The 19,046-nt window shown below is 42.5% G+C and overlaps 1 protein-coding gene across 3 annotated transcripts in view; it reads left to right on the top strand.

Moving 5' to 3' along the window:
- Positions 1–19,046, top strand: part of LAMA4 (laminin subunit alpha 4) — a 211,375-nt gene that overhangs the window by 123,980 nt on the left and 68,349 nt on the right. For all 3 annotated transcript variants that reach the window (XM_073219431.1, XM_073219430.1, XM_073219429.1), the window contains one exon: positions 1,435–1,551. In XM_073219431.1, the coding sequence (XP_073075532.1) occupies positions 1,435–1,551 (117 nt within the window). The remainder of the gene's footprint in view (positions 1–1,434; positions 1,552–19,046) is intronic.

Below are 19,046 nucleotides of genomic sequence, written 5' to 3'. Positions count from 1 at the left end.
GCATGTGGGACCCTCTCTGATCGGCCAGTCTCCTTGGCCTCAAGTTAGGCTGGTTCCCTTTAGGAATTTTACTCATTTCTATGTAATGATTCAATATGTATATGATAAGTGGGGAAACTCTTTAACTTGAAGCATATGATTTTCCAACTACTGTGAATGAACATATCATTTAGTACTCTTAGCACCCTGCTTTGAAGTCTGGCTATGACTTCAGGGTGTGAGCTATGTTCCTTAAGGTGACCAAATACAAAAGCTTTCAGAAAGGGTCATATTTCAGGATTGGTAAAAGGAAAACTATTCTGCAAGAGATAAATAATTACAAACCGTTTTTAACCTCCCTTCCTTATATAATTTACTGTACATATTTTAAAATATTGTTTTTGTGTGTAGTTGTGTATCTCTCTCCTTGTGGAGATAAGAATAATTAACCCCAGGAAGTCACACTGTATTAAGCTTGATAGATTCTAAAGGAAAAGTGATTTATTTTAATGTTCTTATATTAAGAACATGTTCAAATGGGATTCTTTTCTGGCCCTCGGTCTGTGTCTCCCCAGAGTGCTGTATTTGGAGAAGATGGGTTATCTTCCTTTCCACCAAATTAAGGAAGACTACAGGGAGCAAAAAGGCATTAAGATGAACTTAGAAAGTTTAAATTACTGTTTCTGAAATAACTTCAATTCAGTTTTTACTCAGACTATAAAATTAATCTCTATTAATTTTCCCCCTTAAAGTTGCATTCTGTTTTGCTTTCAGACTTTGAACTCCATAATATTTCTTCAAAATCACAATATGCTTGCCTCTAGAACCCAAAAGTAAAGGTAGAAATTGAAGCATTCATCAAAGAACATATTAGCACTTGGGCAATTTCCTTCCTCAAAATGTCTGAGCATAACGACCTTGGAGTACTAGGAAGCAAGATCACAATTTTATGCTTTGATAATAGGGCCACTTAAAAAATTTTTAAAAACACTGTTTTGTGTACACTTTATCCCTGTCTAAATGAGTTAATACACAATATTGAGTTAATACACAATAAATACTTTTTCGAACTAGTTCATTTCCAGTTACTGCAAAGATAGAACCTATGTTCAATCCTGTATGCATAGTCCCACTTTCCATTTATGGAGAAAAAAAAGCCAAAGGCCCTCACTGAAGCATTCCGTCTTTTTGAGATGATGACATTCTAGGTAGGGATCACAATGAAATGCTTCTAGGCTCCTAGGGTGCTTACTTTTGTTATCTGTATATTATAAATGAGAAAACAGCAGGGACAGGGATAATTCCCCAAAGACCTGCAGAAATTAGGATGGGGGGCTGGGACATGAACCCAGATTTATCTGAGTGCAAAGACAGCAAGTTGACATTTATCAGTCTCCTGGGTACTTTCCCTAAAGAGACCTTCACTTCCTCTCCCTCTTCCCTTCCTTCCTGCAGAAACAACAAGAGAGAGTGAGCGAACAGATGGAGGATGTAAACACTTCTCTGAGGACATCTTTGGATTCCCTGACAACACCTCGTCTTACCCTCTCTGAACTGGATGATATAATACAGGTAAGGACACACGTGACTTGTTCAGGTTTGCATTTATAGCAGGTTCGAACAGCGTCTCAACATCACAAAATGATTGAATCCAATTAAAATCTATCAAGTTAGCTCTCATTATAAAAATAAGATAAGGCGACTGAATTTTTCGATTTTTCTCATTGTACGGTGGCCGCTACTCACATACAGCTACTTAAATTTAAATTTAAGTGATTCAAAATAAAATAAAAATTTTAATTCCTCAGTTACATTAGCCAAATTTAAGTACACAGTAGTGTCACACATGGCCACCAGCGCTGCACAGGTAACGTCACAGGAACACCTATTCCAAGGGAAGATCTGGATACTACTCACTGCATTCCCTAGTTGTGTGTTTAATAAAGCTGGCATTCAAAATTAATAAGATCCATATTTTTTAAAGTGGAAATTTTCTAATAAAATGCAGTGAACCAAACCATCATAAAATTACTCTTAATAAAATTACATTTTTATTACCTTTGAAAGGATATCATAAAGTCATCTGATCATAATATCATAAAGAATCAGATCACATTATTTGACCTCTTCAGCACCAACTGCCTGTCTCCCTTTCAATCTCTTTTCCCATCACTATCCTAGGAGACATGAAAATCCAGATGGATGAGCCTACCAGCTCTCCGATCTCTGGTTCCTTTCTTCCTCCTGTCCTAAAAGCTTTCCTTCCAGTCCATCTGTGTTATCTCCTATGGCTATACCCAGGTCTTGTCATCAAAAAACAGTAACTCCTCCAAAATCCCAGTATCAAGCACCTCCCTCCCTGAGCACCATTTCTTATCTCGCTTACTTGAGAATGCCCACCCAACACTTCTGTGACCACATGGAGATCTCCACCTCATTATACTACTCCTCTCATAAACTTTTTCCTCCTTAAGGAGCTAAAATTATCAGTAGAGTAGTCTCCCCTGATCCACAGTTTTCACTTTCCATGGTTTCAGCTATCCACAGTCAACCAGAGTCAACTGAAGTTCCAAAGCAGATAACCCTTCTGAGGTATTGTCAGAAGGCCAGCAGTAGGCTAAATGCTACACATCACAACACCTACATCACTCACCTCATCAACAGGCATTTTATCATCTCACATCATCACAAGAAGGGTGAGTGCAGAACAATAAGATGTTTTGAGAGAGTCTGAGAGGGAGATCAATTCATATAACTTTTATTATAGTACATTGTTATAATTGTTCTATTGTATTAACAGTTATATTCCCTTACTATGCCTAATTTGTAAATTAAACTTTATCAAAAGTATGTGTGTATAGGAAAAACATAGTATAAGTAGGGTTCAAAACTATCCAGTTTCAGGCACCCACTGAGAGTCTAGGAACATATCCCCCACAGATAAGGGGGATCACTGTGCAATCTCTCTTTGCAAACACCCTTAAGTTCTATGCCACCTCCTCGCCTGCTGTGCTCACCTGAGAGTTCCAGCCCCATACCCCGGCAAGCCCAGTGTCCCCAGCATCATGGCCATCCAAGAGAAGCCACCATGCCTGGTGAAGCCACCTCCCCTTTGGCCAGTCTGGCTGGTGAATTGGCTTCATGCTTCACTGAAAAACTAAGAACAAAAGAAGAGAACTTCCCTATCTTTCCCCTCAATTTTGCCAGCCCACCTGCATCTGTGTCCACACTTCTACCTTCCTTCCCATTATAGTTAATGAAGTGTCTCTTTTTCTGTCAAAATCCAATCCCTCTGCCTATGCTCTGAATCCCTCCCTCCTCGGGTCGAAAACAGGGTGACAGCTTTCACCCCCTAAATTATGCCCTCCCTCTTCTGTTTCATCTGATTCTTACTCTTTACTGGATCATTACTGCCAACATACAAATGTGCTGTAGTGTCTCCTATCTTTAAAAATTAAATGTAAAAAGCCCTTATTTACATCCCCTCTATTCTCTGCTCCATTACTCTGCTAAGCTTCATGACAAATAACCTCAAGAGTCACTTACAGTTGCTGTTCCCACCTCCCTGCCCCCTACTCTCTACTGGATTCATTCCACTCCAAATGGGATTTCTTGACCCTCCACTGAGACCATTCTTGTCCAGGTAACTGGCAAACTCAGCATAGAAAAAGTATGGTTCCTTCTGTCTCCTCAGCCATCTTAGCCTCAACACTGATGATTCACCTTTCCTCAGAACTTCCATCCTGGCTCCCAAGATGCCTGCTCACCTGGTTCTCCTCTCACCTCACTGGCCATTGATTCCCAGCCTCCTTTGCTAGCTTCCCCTCTGTATATCTGCTAAGTAGTAAATATTTTAGGCTTTACAGTCCACATATAACTGCTCTCACTAGATTCTTTGTTTTTCATTGGTTTTTATTATTTTACAACTCTTTAGAAATGTAAAAAATTAAGGGGCATTATGATTAGCACACATAATGTAGCAGGGGGGGCGTGGGGAAGGCAGTATAGCACAGAGAAGACAAGTAGTGACTCTATAGAATCTTACTACACTGATGGACAGTGCCTGTAATGGGGTTTGTGGTGGGGACTTGATAATGGGGGGAATCTAGTAACCACAAAGTGGCTCATGTAATCATGTATGAATGATACCAAAATTTTTTAAAAAAGAAATGTAAAAAATATTCTTAAGAAGACTAACGATGGCAATGTGAGAGGCTTCCTACTAAAACCACATATAATATGAAAATATAATTAATACAACTAATCCTGAAAGAGCAACAGGAAAGAAGACTGCGCCAGACTGCATACACCTGGAGAAAAGAGCAGACCTCAGGAACAGGGTAACGTACCAAAGCTGTGACCCGGCAGGACCCAAGCCCCTCCCCCACCCCAGCTCACCAGCAGGAGGAAGAGAAACGGAGCAGGGAGGGAGTGGAGGCCTGGGACTATTGAACACCTAACTCTGGAGATCTGCTCTAGGAGAACAAACCTACATTTCATGGTGCTTGCATGATACTCTCGAGATTAGGGAGTTGGAAAGCTAAAACAGGCAGAATTCCTGGAGAGACTGAGATTCCAGCCACTTGTGGAAAGCAGGGATCCATATCCAGCTGCTCTGGAACAAAAGAAAAGCAGGCAGTCTGAGAGACTTCCTAACAAGGTATCTCTTAGCAAGAGGGCTGCTAAAGGGGCAAGGATTGCACAGAGCTTACTCTCAGGAGAAAGGACAGGTAGACAAAATTTTCTGGTGCACTCTTCCCAGCAGTTTGGGAGCTTTCATGATCTTCAGGTGCTCCAGCTCCCTGGCTGGCTGTACAGCTCCAAGGACTCCCTCCATGATATGCAGCCTACTGTGACTTTCTTGCAGCTAGCCACACCTGGCTCGCAAGCAGGCAAACCCTACCCTGGTGTTAGGCCAGCTAGAGGGCAGATCTGTATACAGCAACTACAAACACAAAGCATATAGAGGCTTATACCTGTGTGCTCGGCCTACTGATTCAGGCAGTGGAGACAGGCATAGCAGCCAGGAAGCAGGAAACAGCTCTTTCCTCCCTCAGGCACCAATACCACTCCCCTGTGACCCCTGACATTGCTTCAGGGGCTGAGCAGGTCCAGAGAGTAGAGCTTCTGGGCACTAGAGGGCACCATATACAAATATGAAATGCCAAAGGAACCTGGTTCAAAGTAAAATTATTAATACAACTCCTGATAAAGATTTAAATGACATCGTCCTCATGAATCTTCCTGAAAGGAAGTTCAAAATAAAAATCATTAATATGCTCATGGATATAAGGAAAGATATTCAAGAACTGAGGAATGAATTACAGTTGGACATCCAATCATTGAAGAGCACAATGGAGGGTATTAAAAGCAGGTTGGATACAGTGGAGGACATGATAAATGAAATAGAAACTAGAGAAGAGAAATACAAAGAAGCTGAGGCACAGAGAGAAAAAAAGGATCTCTAATAATGAAAGAATATTGAGAGAAATATGTGACCAATCCAAATGGAAAAATATTTGCATTATAGGGGTACCAGAAGAAGAAGAGAGAGAAAAAGGGATGGAAAGTGTCCTTGATGAGGTAATTGTTGAAAACTTCCCCAAGCTGGGGAAGAGATAGTCTCTCACACCATGGAGATGCACAGATTCCCAACATAAGGGACCCAAGGAAGACAACACCAAGACATATAGTAATTAAAATGACATAGACCAAGGATAAGGACAGACTATTAAAAGCAGCTAGAGAGAAATAAGATCACATACAAAGGAAAGCCCGTAAGGCTATCATCTGACTTCACAGCAGAAACCTTACAGGCCAGAAGGGAGTGGCATGATGTATTTAATGCAATGAAGCAGAAGGGCCTCAAACCAAGAATACTTTATCCTGGCAAGATTATCATTTAAATTTGAGGGAAGGATAAAACAATTTTCAGACAAACAAAGGCTGAGAGAATTTACCTCCCACAAACTATCTCTACAGTGTATTTTGAAGGGACTGCTATAGATGTTCCTAAGGTTTAATAGCTAACACCAGAGGAAATAAAATCACAGTAAAGAAAGTAGAACAGTTAATTACTAAGCAAATGCAAAATTAAATTAACTATCCCCAAAGTCAATCAAGGGATAGACAAAGAGTACAGAGTATAATACCTAATATATAAAGAATGGAGGAGGAAGAAAAAGGAGAAAAAAAAAGAATGTTTAGTTTGTGTTTATAATAGTATATTAAGTGAATTGTTAGACTCTTAGATACTTCCTTGAATCTTTGGTAACCACGAGTCTAAAGTCTGAGATGGCAATAAGTACATACCTATTGATAATCACCCTAAATATAAGCAGACTGAATACACCAATAAAAACACATAGAGTCACTGAATGGAAAAAAAAAACAAGACCCATCTATATGCTGCCGACAAGAGACTCACTTTAAACCCAAAGACATACACAGACTAAAAGTGAAGGAATGGAAAAAGATATTTCATGCAACAAATAGGGAGAAAAAAGCAGGAGTTGCAGTACTTGTTTCAGACAAAAAAGACTTCAAGACAAAGAAAGTGACAAGAGACAAATAATGATATTACATAATGATAAAAGGGCCAATCTAACAAGAAGATATAACCATTATAAATATCAATGCTCCCAACACAGGAGCCCCTACATATGTGAAACAAATACTAACAGAATTAAAAGAGGAAATAGAATGCAATGCACTCATTCTAGGAGACTTCAACCCTCCACTCACTGTGAAGGACAAATCAACCAGACAGAAAATAAGTAAGGAGACAAAGGCACTAAACAACACATTAGAACAGATGGACCTAACAGACATCTACAGAACTCTATACCCCAAATCAGCAGAATACACATTCTTCTCACGTGCACATGGAACATTTTCAAGAATAGGTCATATACGAGGCCACAAAAAGAGCCTTGGTAAATTCAAAAAGAATGAAATTGTACCAACCAGTTTCTCAGACCACAAAGGTATGAAACTAGAAATAAATTACACAAAGAAAATGAAAAACCCCACAAACATATGGAGGCTTCATAACATGCTCCTAAAAATCAATGGATCAATGACCAAATAAAAACAGAGATCAAGCAATATATGGAGACAAATAACAATAATTCAAAATCCACAAAAACTGTGGCACGCAGCAAATGCCATGCTAAGAGGAAAGTATATTGCAATACAGGCCTACATCAGGAAATAAGAACAATCCCATATGAGCAGTCCAAACTTACAATTAACAAAAGTAGAAAAAGAAGAGCAAATGAGGTCCAAAGTCAGTAGAAAGAGGGGACATAATAAAAATTAGAGCAGAAATTAATAAAATCGAGAAGAATAAACAATAGAAAGAATCAATGAAAGCAGGAGCTGGTTCTTTGAGAAAGTAAAATAGATAAACCCCTAGCCAGACTGATCAGGAAAAAAAGAGAGTCTACACACATAAACAGAATCAGAAATGAGAAAGGAAAAATCACTATGGACACCATAGAAATACAAAGAATTATTAGAGAATACTATGAAAAATTATATGCTAACAAACTGGATAATCTAGAAGAAATGGCAACTTTCTAGAAAAACACAACCTTCCAAGGCTGACCCGGAAAGAAAAAGAAAATCTGAACAGACTCATTACCAGCAAGGAAATTGAACTGGTAATTGAAAACCTACCTAATCTCAAAACGCCTAGACCAGATGGCTTCAATGCTGAATTTTACTAAAAAAATTAGTGGAGACCTAATACCCATCATCCTTAAAGTTTTCCAAATTGTAGAAGTAGGAATACTTCCAAACTCATTCTATGAGGCCAGCATCACTCTAATACCAAAACCAAGCAAAGACACCACGACAAAAGAAAATTACACACCAATATCACTGATGAATATAGATGCAAAAATACTCAAGAAAATATTAACAAACCAAATCCAAAAATACATAAAAAGATCATCAATCATGATCAAGTAGGATTTATTCCAGGGATGCAAGGATAATACAGCATTCGAAAATCCATCAACATCATTCACCACATCAACAAAAAGAAGGACAGAAACTACATGATTATTTCCATAGATGCTGAAAAAGCATTTGATGAAATTCAACATCCATTCATGATAAAAAAAACTCTCAAAAAAATGGGTATAGAGGGCAAGTATGTCAACATTATGAAGGCCATATATGAGAAACACAGAGCCAACAATATTTTTAACAGCAAGAAGCTGAAAGCTTTTCCTTTAAGATTGAGAACAAGACAAGGATACCCACTCTCTCCACTGTTATTCAACATAGTACTGGAAGTCCTAGCCATGGCCATCAGACAACACAAAGAAATAAAAGACATCCAAATTGACAAGGAAGAAGATAAACTGTCCCTGTTTGCAGATGACATGATATTGTACACAAAAAGCCCTAAAGAATCCACTCCAAAACTCCTAGATCTAATATCTGAATTCAGCAAAGTTGCAGGATACAAAATTAATACACAGAAATATGTGGCATTCCCATACACTAACAATGAAATAGCAGAGGGAGAAATCAGGAAAACAATTCCATTCACAACTACATCAAAAATAACAAAATACCTAGGAATAAATCTAACCAAGGAAGTAAAAGTCCTATACTCTGAAAACTACAAGACTCTCATGAGAGAAATTAAAGAAGATACCAATAAATGGAAACACATCCCGTGCTCATGGATAGGAAGAATTAATATTGTCAAAATGGCCATCCTGCCTAAAACAACCTACAAATTCAATGCAATTCCTATCAAAACACCAACAACATTCTTCAACAAACTAGAGAAAATCATCCTAAAATTCATATGGAACCACAAAAGAACTCGAATAGCCAAAGCAATCCTGAGAAGGAAGAATAAAGCAGGGGGAATTATGCTCCCCAACTTCGAGCTCTACTACAAAGCCACAGTAATCAAGACAATTTGGTACTGGCACAAGAACAGACCCATAAACCAATGGAACAGACTAGAGATCCCTGATATAAATTCAACCATATATGGTCAATTAATATATGATGAAGGAGCCATGGACATACAGTGGTGAAATGAGAGCCTCTTCAACAGCTAGTGTTGGCAAAACTGCACAGCTACATGCAAGAGAATGAAACTGGATTATTGTTTAACCCCATACACAAAAGTAAACTCAAAATGGATTAAAGACTTGAATGTAAGTCATGAAACCATAAAACTCTTAGAAGACAACATAGGCAAACATCTCCTGAATATAAGCATGAGCAACTTCTTCCTGAACTCATCTCCTCGAGCAAAAATGAACTCATGGGACTACATCAAACTGAAAAGTTTCTGTATGGTAAAGGACACCATCAACAGAGCATAAAGGCATCCTACAGTATTGGAGAATATATATGTAAATGACGTATCCGACAAGGGGTTAACATCCATAATACATAAAGAACTTACATGGCTCAACACCCAAAAAGCAAATAACCAGATTAACAAATGGGCACAGTATATGAAGAGACAGTTCTCCAAAGAAGAAATTCAGATGGCCAACAGACAGATGAAAAAATGCTCCACATCACTAATCATCAGGGAAATGCAAATTAAAACCACAATGAGAAATCACCTCACACCAGTAAGGATGGCCAGCATCAAAAACACAAAGAACAACAAATGCTTCCAAGGATGCAGAGAAAGGGGAACCCTCCTACACTGCTGGTGGGAATGTAAGCTAGTTCAACCATTGTGGAAAGCAGTGTGGAGGTTCCTCAAAAAACTAAAAATAGAAATACCATTTGACCTGGGAATTTCACTCCATGGAATTTACCCAAAGAATACAACTTCTCAGATTCAAAAAGACATATGCACCCCTATGTTTATCGCAGCACTTTTTACAATAGCCAAGATATGGAAGCAACCTAAGTGTCCATCAGTAGATGAATGGGTAAAGAAGATGTGGTACATATACACAATGGAATACTATTCAGCCATAAGAAAGATACAAATCCTACCGTTTGCAGCAACATGGATGGAGCTGGAGGACATTATGCTCAGTGAAATAAGCCAGGCAATGAAACAGCAGACTCAGAGACTCCAAGAAGGAATTAGTGGTTACCAAAGGGAAGGGGTATCGGAGGTCATGTGGGGCGGGGGGGAGAAGGGGATTGAGGGGTATTATGTTTAGTACACATGGTGTGGGGGATCCTGGGGAAAACAGTGTAGCACAGAGAAGGCAAATCGTGACCCTGTGGCATCTTACTACACTGATAGACAGTGCCTGCATTGGGTTATGGGTGGGGACTTGATAATATGGGTAATTGTAGTAACCACATTGTTTTTTCATGTGAAATCTTCATAAGAGTGTATATCAATAATACCTTAATGAAAAAATTTTTTAAATATTCTTAGCTGGGAACTATATAAAAACAGGCTTCAAGTCGTACTTGGCATTGCACTGTGTTGATGCTGATAAAAAATGATTCACTTCTCAGTCCTAGGCTTTCTTTCCTACTTTTATTCCCTCGCTAGTTGATCCCATTGAATCCATGGCTTAAAAGAACAATTATAGGCATAATTCCACAATTTATACCTCCAACTCCAATACCTCCACCAAGTTCCAATCTCTTATATTCAAATGCTTACTTGATGTATTCAAATAAGAACTCAGTGTGGCGTATAGCAAATCATAATTTCACCTACTCCTTAGATGTGTAAAAGGCATATTGAACTTAATATATTTTGCATAAAACTTGTGCTTTCCCAAGCCTCCCTGTCCTGCCAATGGGTTTCAGCCCCAGGCAAGTTCGCTATGGATTCAGTGTGACCAAAGGAATTGACAGCAAAACGTTCTTGGGAAGAAAGGGTTTATTACCTGGCTTGTTCTCTGGTGGTAGGTCGAGCACTAGCATCTTTCCTCTGCCCAGAGTACTGGGCCGAGCTTTCTATATAGCACAACAATAGCTTATTGCCCACAGGTGTGGAAGTGGCAGTGCAGCAACAGGCCAGTTACATCATCAGGTGGTTTAAGTTCAGTGAGGATCCTGGCTATAGGAACCCCAACTTCCCCACACTCCACCTCTCCAGGATTCTTGCCTTACAATCTACATGCTTTCAATCTTCCACAATGGTCCCTGTGTGAGAAAGCTGTAACCAGATTCCACAACAGCACCAGAGAATAACAACAACTTAGAGATAATAATAAAAATTAAGATACAGCAAGATTTTGATACAAAAAGCCAGAGGAGGTTCCTAATAACAAAAATTATAATAATCCTCAAGCCAGAGGAAGTTCCCAATCCACAAAGACTTTAGGGGCCATAAGACACATGTTTTAATGCCACCAACATAGGCAAATCTTGTCCATCAGGTAGGATGCATGCAAGAGAGTGGTCCTGTGATAGGACTGTAGCAGGAAGGGAGTCCTGCTACAGCCAGCCATTGTTGGTCCATGTTTCAAAAGGTCCAACGCCACATCCACTCAATGGAGTCTCTGGGGTTCAGTGCAGTTGGTGATGGCAGCAAGATGTTATTCTGGTGGCCAAACCTCGGCTTCAGTGATTCTTCCTTGGTTTGCACTTGCAGTTGTATGGGGCAGGCAGCCATATGTGTTAACATGTCTATGGGGCTTAGGGCTCCCTTTCGGGGTCTCTCATTCAAATACCATAGTACAGTCCATAAGCAGACTGACCATCTCTGCAGACTATTGGTATCTGACTTTAGTCCAGATTTTAACAAACCTTTGTGCCTCTCTATCATGCCTGTACAGTAGGACTGTATGGTACATGAAACTTCCACTTGATGCCCAGCCATCGTACCCATTCTTGCAGTGTATGTCCAGTAAAATGGGTGCCCTGATCACTCTCAATCACCTGTGGTAGGCCATAGGCAGCAAAGAGATGCTCCAGGCCTCTTTTGGTCACCTGCTGGTCTGCACAATGGGTAGGAAAAGCAACCAGAAGTCCAGTAGCTGTGTCCACACAAGTCATCGCATACCAATATCCTTCTGACACAGGTAGAGGCCCTATATGGTCTATCTGCCACCTGACGAGGGGTATAGGCCTCTTAGCTATTGTTCCATGTCACTGTGGAACTCGGTGTAAGCCTCTTTTGGAGTACGTGACACACTCCTGTCAGGCTCTACTAACTTCTTCGAAGGTCAAAGGCAATCCCCACCAACGGGCTACAGCCCACATTGTCTTTTGCCCAGCATGCAAAAAATGCTGATGTAGCCACTGGGCTACATCAGACGCAGGCTTTCCTTCTAACCAACATATCTGGGCCAATTTATCTGCCTCATCATTTCCTGGGGATGCTAGTGGCAAATGACCTGTCACATGGTATACTGTAATTACTTTGGTCTGACCACAGGCCCATAAGTCTTGCCATAATTCTTGCCCCCAAAGGGGTTGGTGACCAACCAGCCAGTTGGCATGGTACCAGGTTGGTAACCACAGGGTCAAGCCCCAATAGACAGCCCAGCTGTCAGTGCAGACACTATAGGGGAGGGCTCCTGGCTGATCACAAGCCATACAGCCCACAACTCTGCCCATTGGCTGCTCTTCCCTTCACCATCCTCCATCCATATTATCTCAGTCTTAGGATGGAAAACTATGGCCCTCCATTTTGGGGGCTGTGCATGGCTGGAGCCATCTGTGTACCGTGCATCTTCGAGTACAGGGGCTCTTCCCTCCCGATAGGGACTCTCTACTACTAATGGTTCAAAAGCAAGTTCTTCCTGCTTTTCACTAGTATATGTCACCAGCCCCAATAAGCACTGGAGTTCTTCACTCAAGGGGCTGCTAGAGAGGGCACTCTGATGGTGTAGGTAAGCAACCCACTTGGCCAATGTGGGAGTTTGTGCCACACCACTCCCTGGCTTTTGCGTCCAGTCTTGTACCCACCCCAAGATGGCCCCTTTATTGGGGCCATTCCAGTGATGGGTTCTGTAGACAGCAAGGTATGATACACGGCAGCCTGTTTTTCTATCAAAGTGTATCGTACCTTTGCCCCCTTCCAGAGTTGTGACCAGAATCCAACAGGTTGGCAAGTTCACTCAAGCCACTGCCAGAGACCCCAGCCATAACCATCTTCAGCGACATGAACATCCAGCTCACAGGGCCTTGATGGGTCTATCACACTCAAGGCCTGCACGGCCTTGACTGCCCATTTTGCTGTAGTAAAGGCAGATGCACATGTCTCATCCCAGTCCCATCTGACATCCTTTCATACCAACCTGTATAAGGGCTTCAGAATTTGCGCCAAGTGCGGTATAAACACTCTCCAGTAGCCTAGAATACCCAACAATTCCTGTAGCAATGTTACAGTTGAAGGGATAGGAAAGGCCTGGACTTTGTCTATAACTGCTTCTGGTATAACTTTGGTCTTACAAGACCAGATGACCCGTAAGAATTTAACAGAAAAACCAGGTCCCTGAACCCTGGTGCTGTTCACAGCCCATCCTTTCTATTGTAAATGTTGCAGCAATCTAGGTGCTGCATCTTCTAGATCTGAAAGGGAATTGGACGTGAGCATGACATCATCAATATAATGGTACAGCCACACCATTGGCAGTTTCTCCCATGTAGTCAAATCCTAGGCTACAAGTCCATGACAGATGGTGGGGCTGTGGAAGAATCCCTGTGGGAGGACGGTGAAAGTCCATTGCCGTCCCTCCCACATGAAGGCAAACTTTTCCTGACTTTCCTGCCCAATGTCAATGGAAAAGAAGGTATTAGCAAGATCTACCACATAATGGTATGTTCCTAGTTCATGGCTGAGGGTATACATCAAGCCTGCAATAAAGGGGACAGCAGCATGCATAGGGGGTATGACTTTATTCAGTTCTCTGTAATCCACAGTCATACGCCAGGAGCCATCTGGTGTTTTTACAGGCCACACTGGGGAACTGAAAGGACTATGGGTGGGCTTTATAATACCCACCTTTTCCAGCTCCTGGAGAGTTTCTCCAATCTCTTTATGCCCTCCAGGCAGTTTGTATTGTTTGGTATTAGTTACCCACCAAGGCACAGACAAAGCTATGGGTGGGTGCCTAGCATATCTCCTCAGAACTGCCTTCACCACACATACTCTCAGTCTGAACTCACCTGCAGTGGTCTGCAGCCATAGACCCTGTAGGATATCGATCCCCAAAATATACTCAGGAATAGGAGATATATACACAGTATACTCTTTTGGGGATAGGTGCCCTATTCCCAAAGGGATTTGGTATTTTTTCACCCTGATAGCCTTCCCCCCATATCCATCTATGATAGTGGGGATCCCAGGGAACCACTCAGGGTTACCATGAATCAGTGAACATACAGCCCCAGTGTCCACCAGAGCCAGTACACGTTGTATGTTCACTTGGGACCAATGGATAGCTATTTCAACATGTAGCTTTAGGTCCCCCACTGGTCCCTCAAGGTAGATACCTTGACCTTTCCACTCAGTCAAATCGTGTTCCCTAATCACCTTCCTGTGTGGGCTTAAGTGAGGTTGGCTTGTTCTCCAGCAGGAAGTCTTGCAAACACACAGGCCAGACTTGTGGCTTTGTCTCTGACCTCTGCCTCTTTGGCCTTAATGGCTGGAAATGCTTCTCTGGTTTCAGCTGTTGCCATAGCTCTAGTAAGATCTTATTTGACTTCCGATCTAATTTCCTTCCATCTGCCCCTGCTCATATTAAATCAACTCACATCTGGGTCCTTGTAACCTTCATGGGGCCCTGTAAATTCTTCTTGTGAGTAACAGATGGTATTTGTTTCTGATTCTCGTTGCTTCAGCCTCTCCTAAGTCTGCTACTGTATGTGTCACCTCACTTATGGGATGCCCTAAGTGAGGGGAAAGAATGGCCACTAGAGACCCAAAGAGGGATGTAGGAGCCATTTGAAGTACAGTGTTTCTCATCCCAGTAGTGAAAATCTCTTCATCTGGATTATAATTCTCTGGACTATAGATGGCATTTCTTATGCCTAGCTCTCATAGCACCTGTTGGAGTTCAGCATATGTCTGCCATCTAACAGGATAGAATGGCAGATCACCTGGATTGGGCCACACAGCACGAAGTGCAGCCATAAGCCAATCGAGGAGGGAGTGACTCCCTGGGGTCTGATGTGCATTTTGCAATCACTGCCTCAAGGCAGGCTTCACTGTCAGGGAACACAGTTTTCCCATCTCTGGTCCTGACAGAACAATTCCATCCTCCCCTAAGTCCCACAGATGCAGGAGCCAAGCTGATATTGACTCCTAGGGCTTCTGCCTAAACCGGAGCCCAAATCCACCAGCTCAGCCTGAGTATAGGGGCAGAGCATAGAGTGCTCCACGACCTGGGGAGGGGCTGCTTCTCTCCTTGGGGAACTTTCAGCTGCTGGCTTTTATTTTCTTTACAATCCCTGGGCATGCTTTCAATACAGGAGGCACCAGTGCCTCTGGCACAACCCCTTCATCCTTCTCCAGCAACTCCATTTCTGAGGCTGATGGCACCTTTCTCTCCCCTCCCCCGAGTGCCTCCTCTGCTACAATCTTTACATTTTTTACTGTGCCTCACAGCAATGCTACCTTGGTCATCAGGTCTCTTACCTTCAGTTCAATGCTTTGCATCTGCTGTTCTCATGCCACCTCTGCCTGTGCTTCCCTCAGGAGTTTGTCCTTTCCTTGATGGCCTCGTCCTCCTTCAGAAACCTGGCAGTGCTGCTGTCTCATCTCCAATGGCACCTTGCTGCCAGCACTCTTGTGCTGCATCCTCCCACATCAAGGCCATCTCCTTCCTCAGGGAATCCACAGAGGTTTGCAGCTGGTGTTCTCATGCCACCTCCTCCCGCATCAATACCATTTCCCTCCTCAGGGCATCCACAGAAGTCTGCAGCTCACATTCTCATGCCGCCTCTTGCAACAATGCCACTTCCCTCCACAGGGAATCTGCTGAAGTTTTCAGCTCATGTTCTCACACTGCCATTTCTTTGGTCTCCTCTGTAGACTTTTTTAAGACTGTGAGAAGCAGCCAACCCACAGTCCCCACTGCCTCTTGCACACTCTGCTTCTCAAAGGATCTGCTTTCTATACCAAAAACCACCCCTACTGCCTCAGGTGTCACCTCCACTTGCTTCCTGTCCTGGGGTGGGGCCCAGTTCTCTAGGAGGCAAGTCACCTCAGACCACATACCCATTGGGGGATGATCCACTGTCTCCCCATTCACAGGGGCATCCCACTGAAGTACCCCTCCCATAAGGGAAGCTTGTCTTTTCCTTTGGTCAACAGTGAACCCTGCCGACTTTCACCAATTGTCTTGCCAACAATGGGTTTCAGCCCCAGACATGTTCTCTATGGATTCAGTGTGACCAAAGCAATTGACAGCAAAATGTTCCTGGGAAGAATGGGTTTATTACCTGGCTTGTTCTCCGGCAGTAGGTGGAGCACTAATGTCTGCCTCCACCCAGAGCACTGGGCCAAGCTCTCTATATAGCACAACAATAGCTTATTGCCCACAGGTGTGGAAGTGGCAGTGCAGCAACAGGCCAGTTACATCATCAGGTGGTTTAAGTTCATTGAGGATCCTGGACATAAGAACCCCAACTTCTCCACACTCCCCCACCTCAGCAATTGGCACAACCCAATTCCTCAAATAAAAACTCTCAAGTCATTGCTGATTTCCCCCTTTGTCTTCACTCTCATTTCAATCAGACATACTGACCCTATTTACAAGATGAGCCCTGATGTCTGACTACTGTCCTCATCACTGCTGCTGCTCTGTAGTCCAGATCATCTTGTCCCCAGTGTGGACAGCCACAGGAGCCTCCTAAGTTACTCAGTTCCTCCACTTTTGCCCCTTAAGACTGATTCTATACACAGTAGCAGAATAATTCCTTAAAAATAAAATCAGGGGGGGGCAGAGCCATGATGGCAGCCTGAGGAGAACAGCAGAAATTTCCTCCCAAAACCATATATATTTTTGAAAATACAACAAATACAACCATTCCTAAAAGAGAGACCAGAAGACACAGGACAACAGCCAGACTACATTCACACCTGCGACAACCCAGCGCCTCGTGAAGGGGGTAAAATACAAGCCTCAGCCCTGCGGAACCCGAGCACCCCTCACCCCAGCTCCTGGTGGGAGGAGAGAAGTCAGAGCAAGGAGGGACAGGGAGCCCAGGACTGCTAAACACCCAGCCCTAGCCATCCACACCGGAGTGTAGACACACAGTGTGTGGTGTGCTGAATACTAGGGAAGCGGGACAGTAAGACATGTGAGTGGGTCCCCACAGCCAGCACCCCTGGGACAAAGAAAAGTGAGTGCTTTTTGAAAGTCCTAAAGGGACAGGGACCCCACCGCTGGACAGAAGCATCCCAGGACACTTAGCCCAGCAGCTGGGAATCCCAGGGAACTCCAGGTGCCCTAAACCCCTGGGCAGCAGTGCAACTTGGAGGCCTCTCAGGCGATAAACAGCCTCCTACCTGTTTCCCCTCTGACGTGGCCCTGCCATATTGGAGCAGCAGACTGAGGCCAACCACACTCACAGCAACCATGGAGCTAAACTCCACAGTGGCTGAGAAAGAATCAGAAGCCCTGTCTATGTGCAGCTGCCCAGCACAAGCCACTAGAGGTCGCTGTTCTCCCAGGAGAGGAAGACCACAAACCAGCAAGAAGGGATGTTCTCCCAGCCGACACACTTGCCAGCCCCGCACAACTACCTCTATCACCATGAAAAGGCAGAAGAATTTGATACAGACCAAAATCACAGAGTCAACCTCTGAGAAGGAGACAGACCTAACCAATCTTCCTGAAAAAGAATTCAAAATAAAGGTGATAACCATGTGGATGGAGCTGCAGAGAAATATGCAAGAGCTAAGGGATGACATCCGGAGGGAAATTACAGAAATGAAACATCTCTGGAAGGATTTATAAGCAGAATGGATAAGAAGCAAGACACCATTGATAGATGGCCTAGAATGGATAGAAGCCAGAGAACAGGAATGCATAGAAGCTGACACAGAGAGAGGGATAAAAGGATCTCAAGGAATGAAACAATATTAAGAGAATTGTGTGACTAACCCAAAAGGAACAATATCTGCATTATAGGGGTACCAGAAGAAGAAAAGAGAGAAAAAGGGGTAGAAAGTGTCTTTGAAGAAATAAAGGCTGAAAACTTCCACAAACTGGGGGAGGAAATATTCGATCAGACCAGAGAAGTACACAGAACTCCCAACAGAAGGGACCCAATGAAGACAACACCAAGACATAATAATTAAAAGGGCAAAGATCAAGGACAAAGACAGAGTTTTAAAGGCAGCTAGAGAGAGTAAAAAGGTCACCTACAAAGGAAAACTCATCAGGCTATCATCAGACTTCTCAACAGAAACCTTACAGGCCAGAAGAGAATGGCATGATATATTTAATGCAAAGAAACAGAAGGGCCTTGAAGGAAGAATACTGTATCCAGCATGATTATCATTTAAATATGAATGAGGGATTAATCAATTCCCTGACAAGCAAAAGTTGAGGGAATTTGCCTCCCACAAACTACCTCTACAGGGTATTTTAGAGGGACTGATCTAGATGAGAGTACTCCTAAGGCTAATTAGCTGTCACCAGAGAAAATAAAATCACAACAAAGAAAGCAGACCAAACAAATACTAACTAAAGGAAAAAAATAAAACCAACTACACACAAAAGAGCAGTTAAGGAAACACAAAAGAGCACAGAATAAAACAACCAACATATAAAGAATGGAGGAGGAGCAATAAAAAGGGGGAGAAATAAAGAATCACCAGACAGTGCTTATAACACCTCAATAAGCGAGTTAAGTTAGACAGAAAGATACTAAAGAAGCTATCCTTGTACCTTTGGTAACCACGAATCTAAAGCCTGCAATGGCAATAAGTACATATCTTTCAATAATCACCCTAAATGTAAATGGATTGAATGCACCAATCAAAAGACACAGAGTAATAGAATGGATAAAAAAGCAAGACCCATCTAGATGCTGCTTACAAGAAACTCACCTCAAACCCTAAGACATGCACAGACTAAAAGTCAAGGGATGGAAAAAGATATTTCATGCAAACAACAGGGAGAAAAAAGTAGGTGTTG

The sequence above is a fragment of the Manis javanica genome, chromosome 13 (assembly GCF_040802235.1).
Source record: "Manis javanica isolate MJ-LG chromosome 13, MJ_LKY, whole genome shotgun sequence".
NCBI lineage: Eukaryota > Metazoa > Chordata > Mammalia > Pholidota > Manidae > Manis > Manis javanica.
Note: the sequence above shows the minus strand (reverse complement) of the source record. Positions and strands in the feature narration are given on the sequence as shown.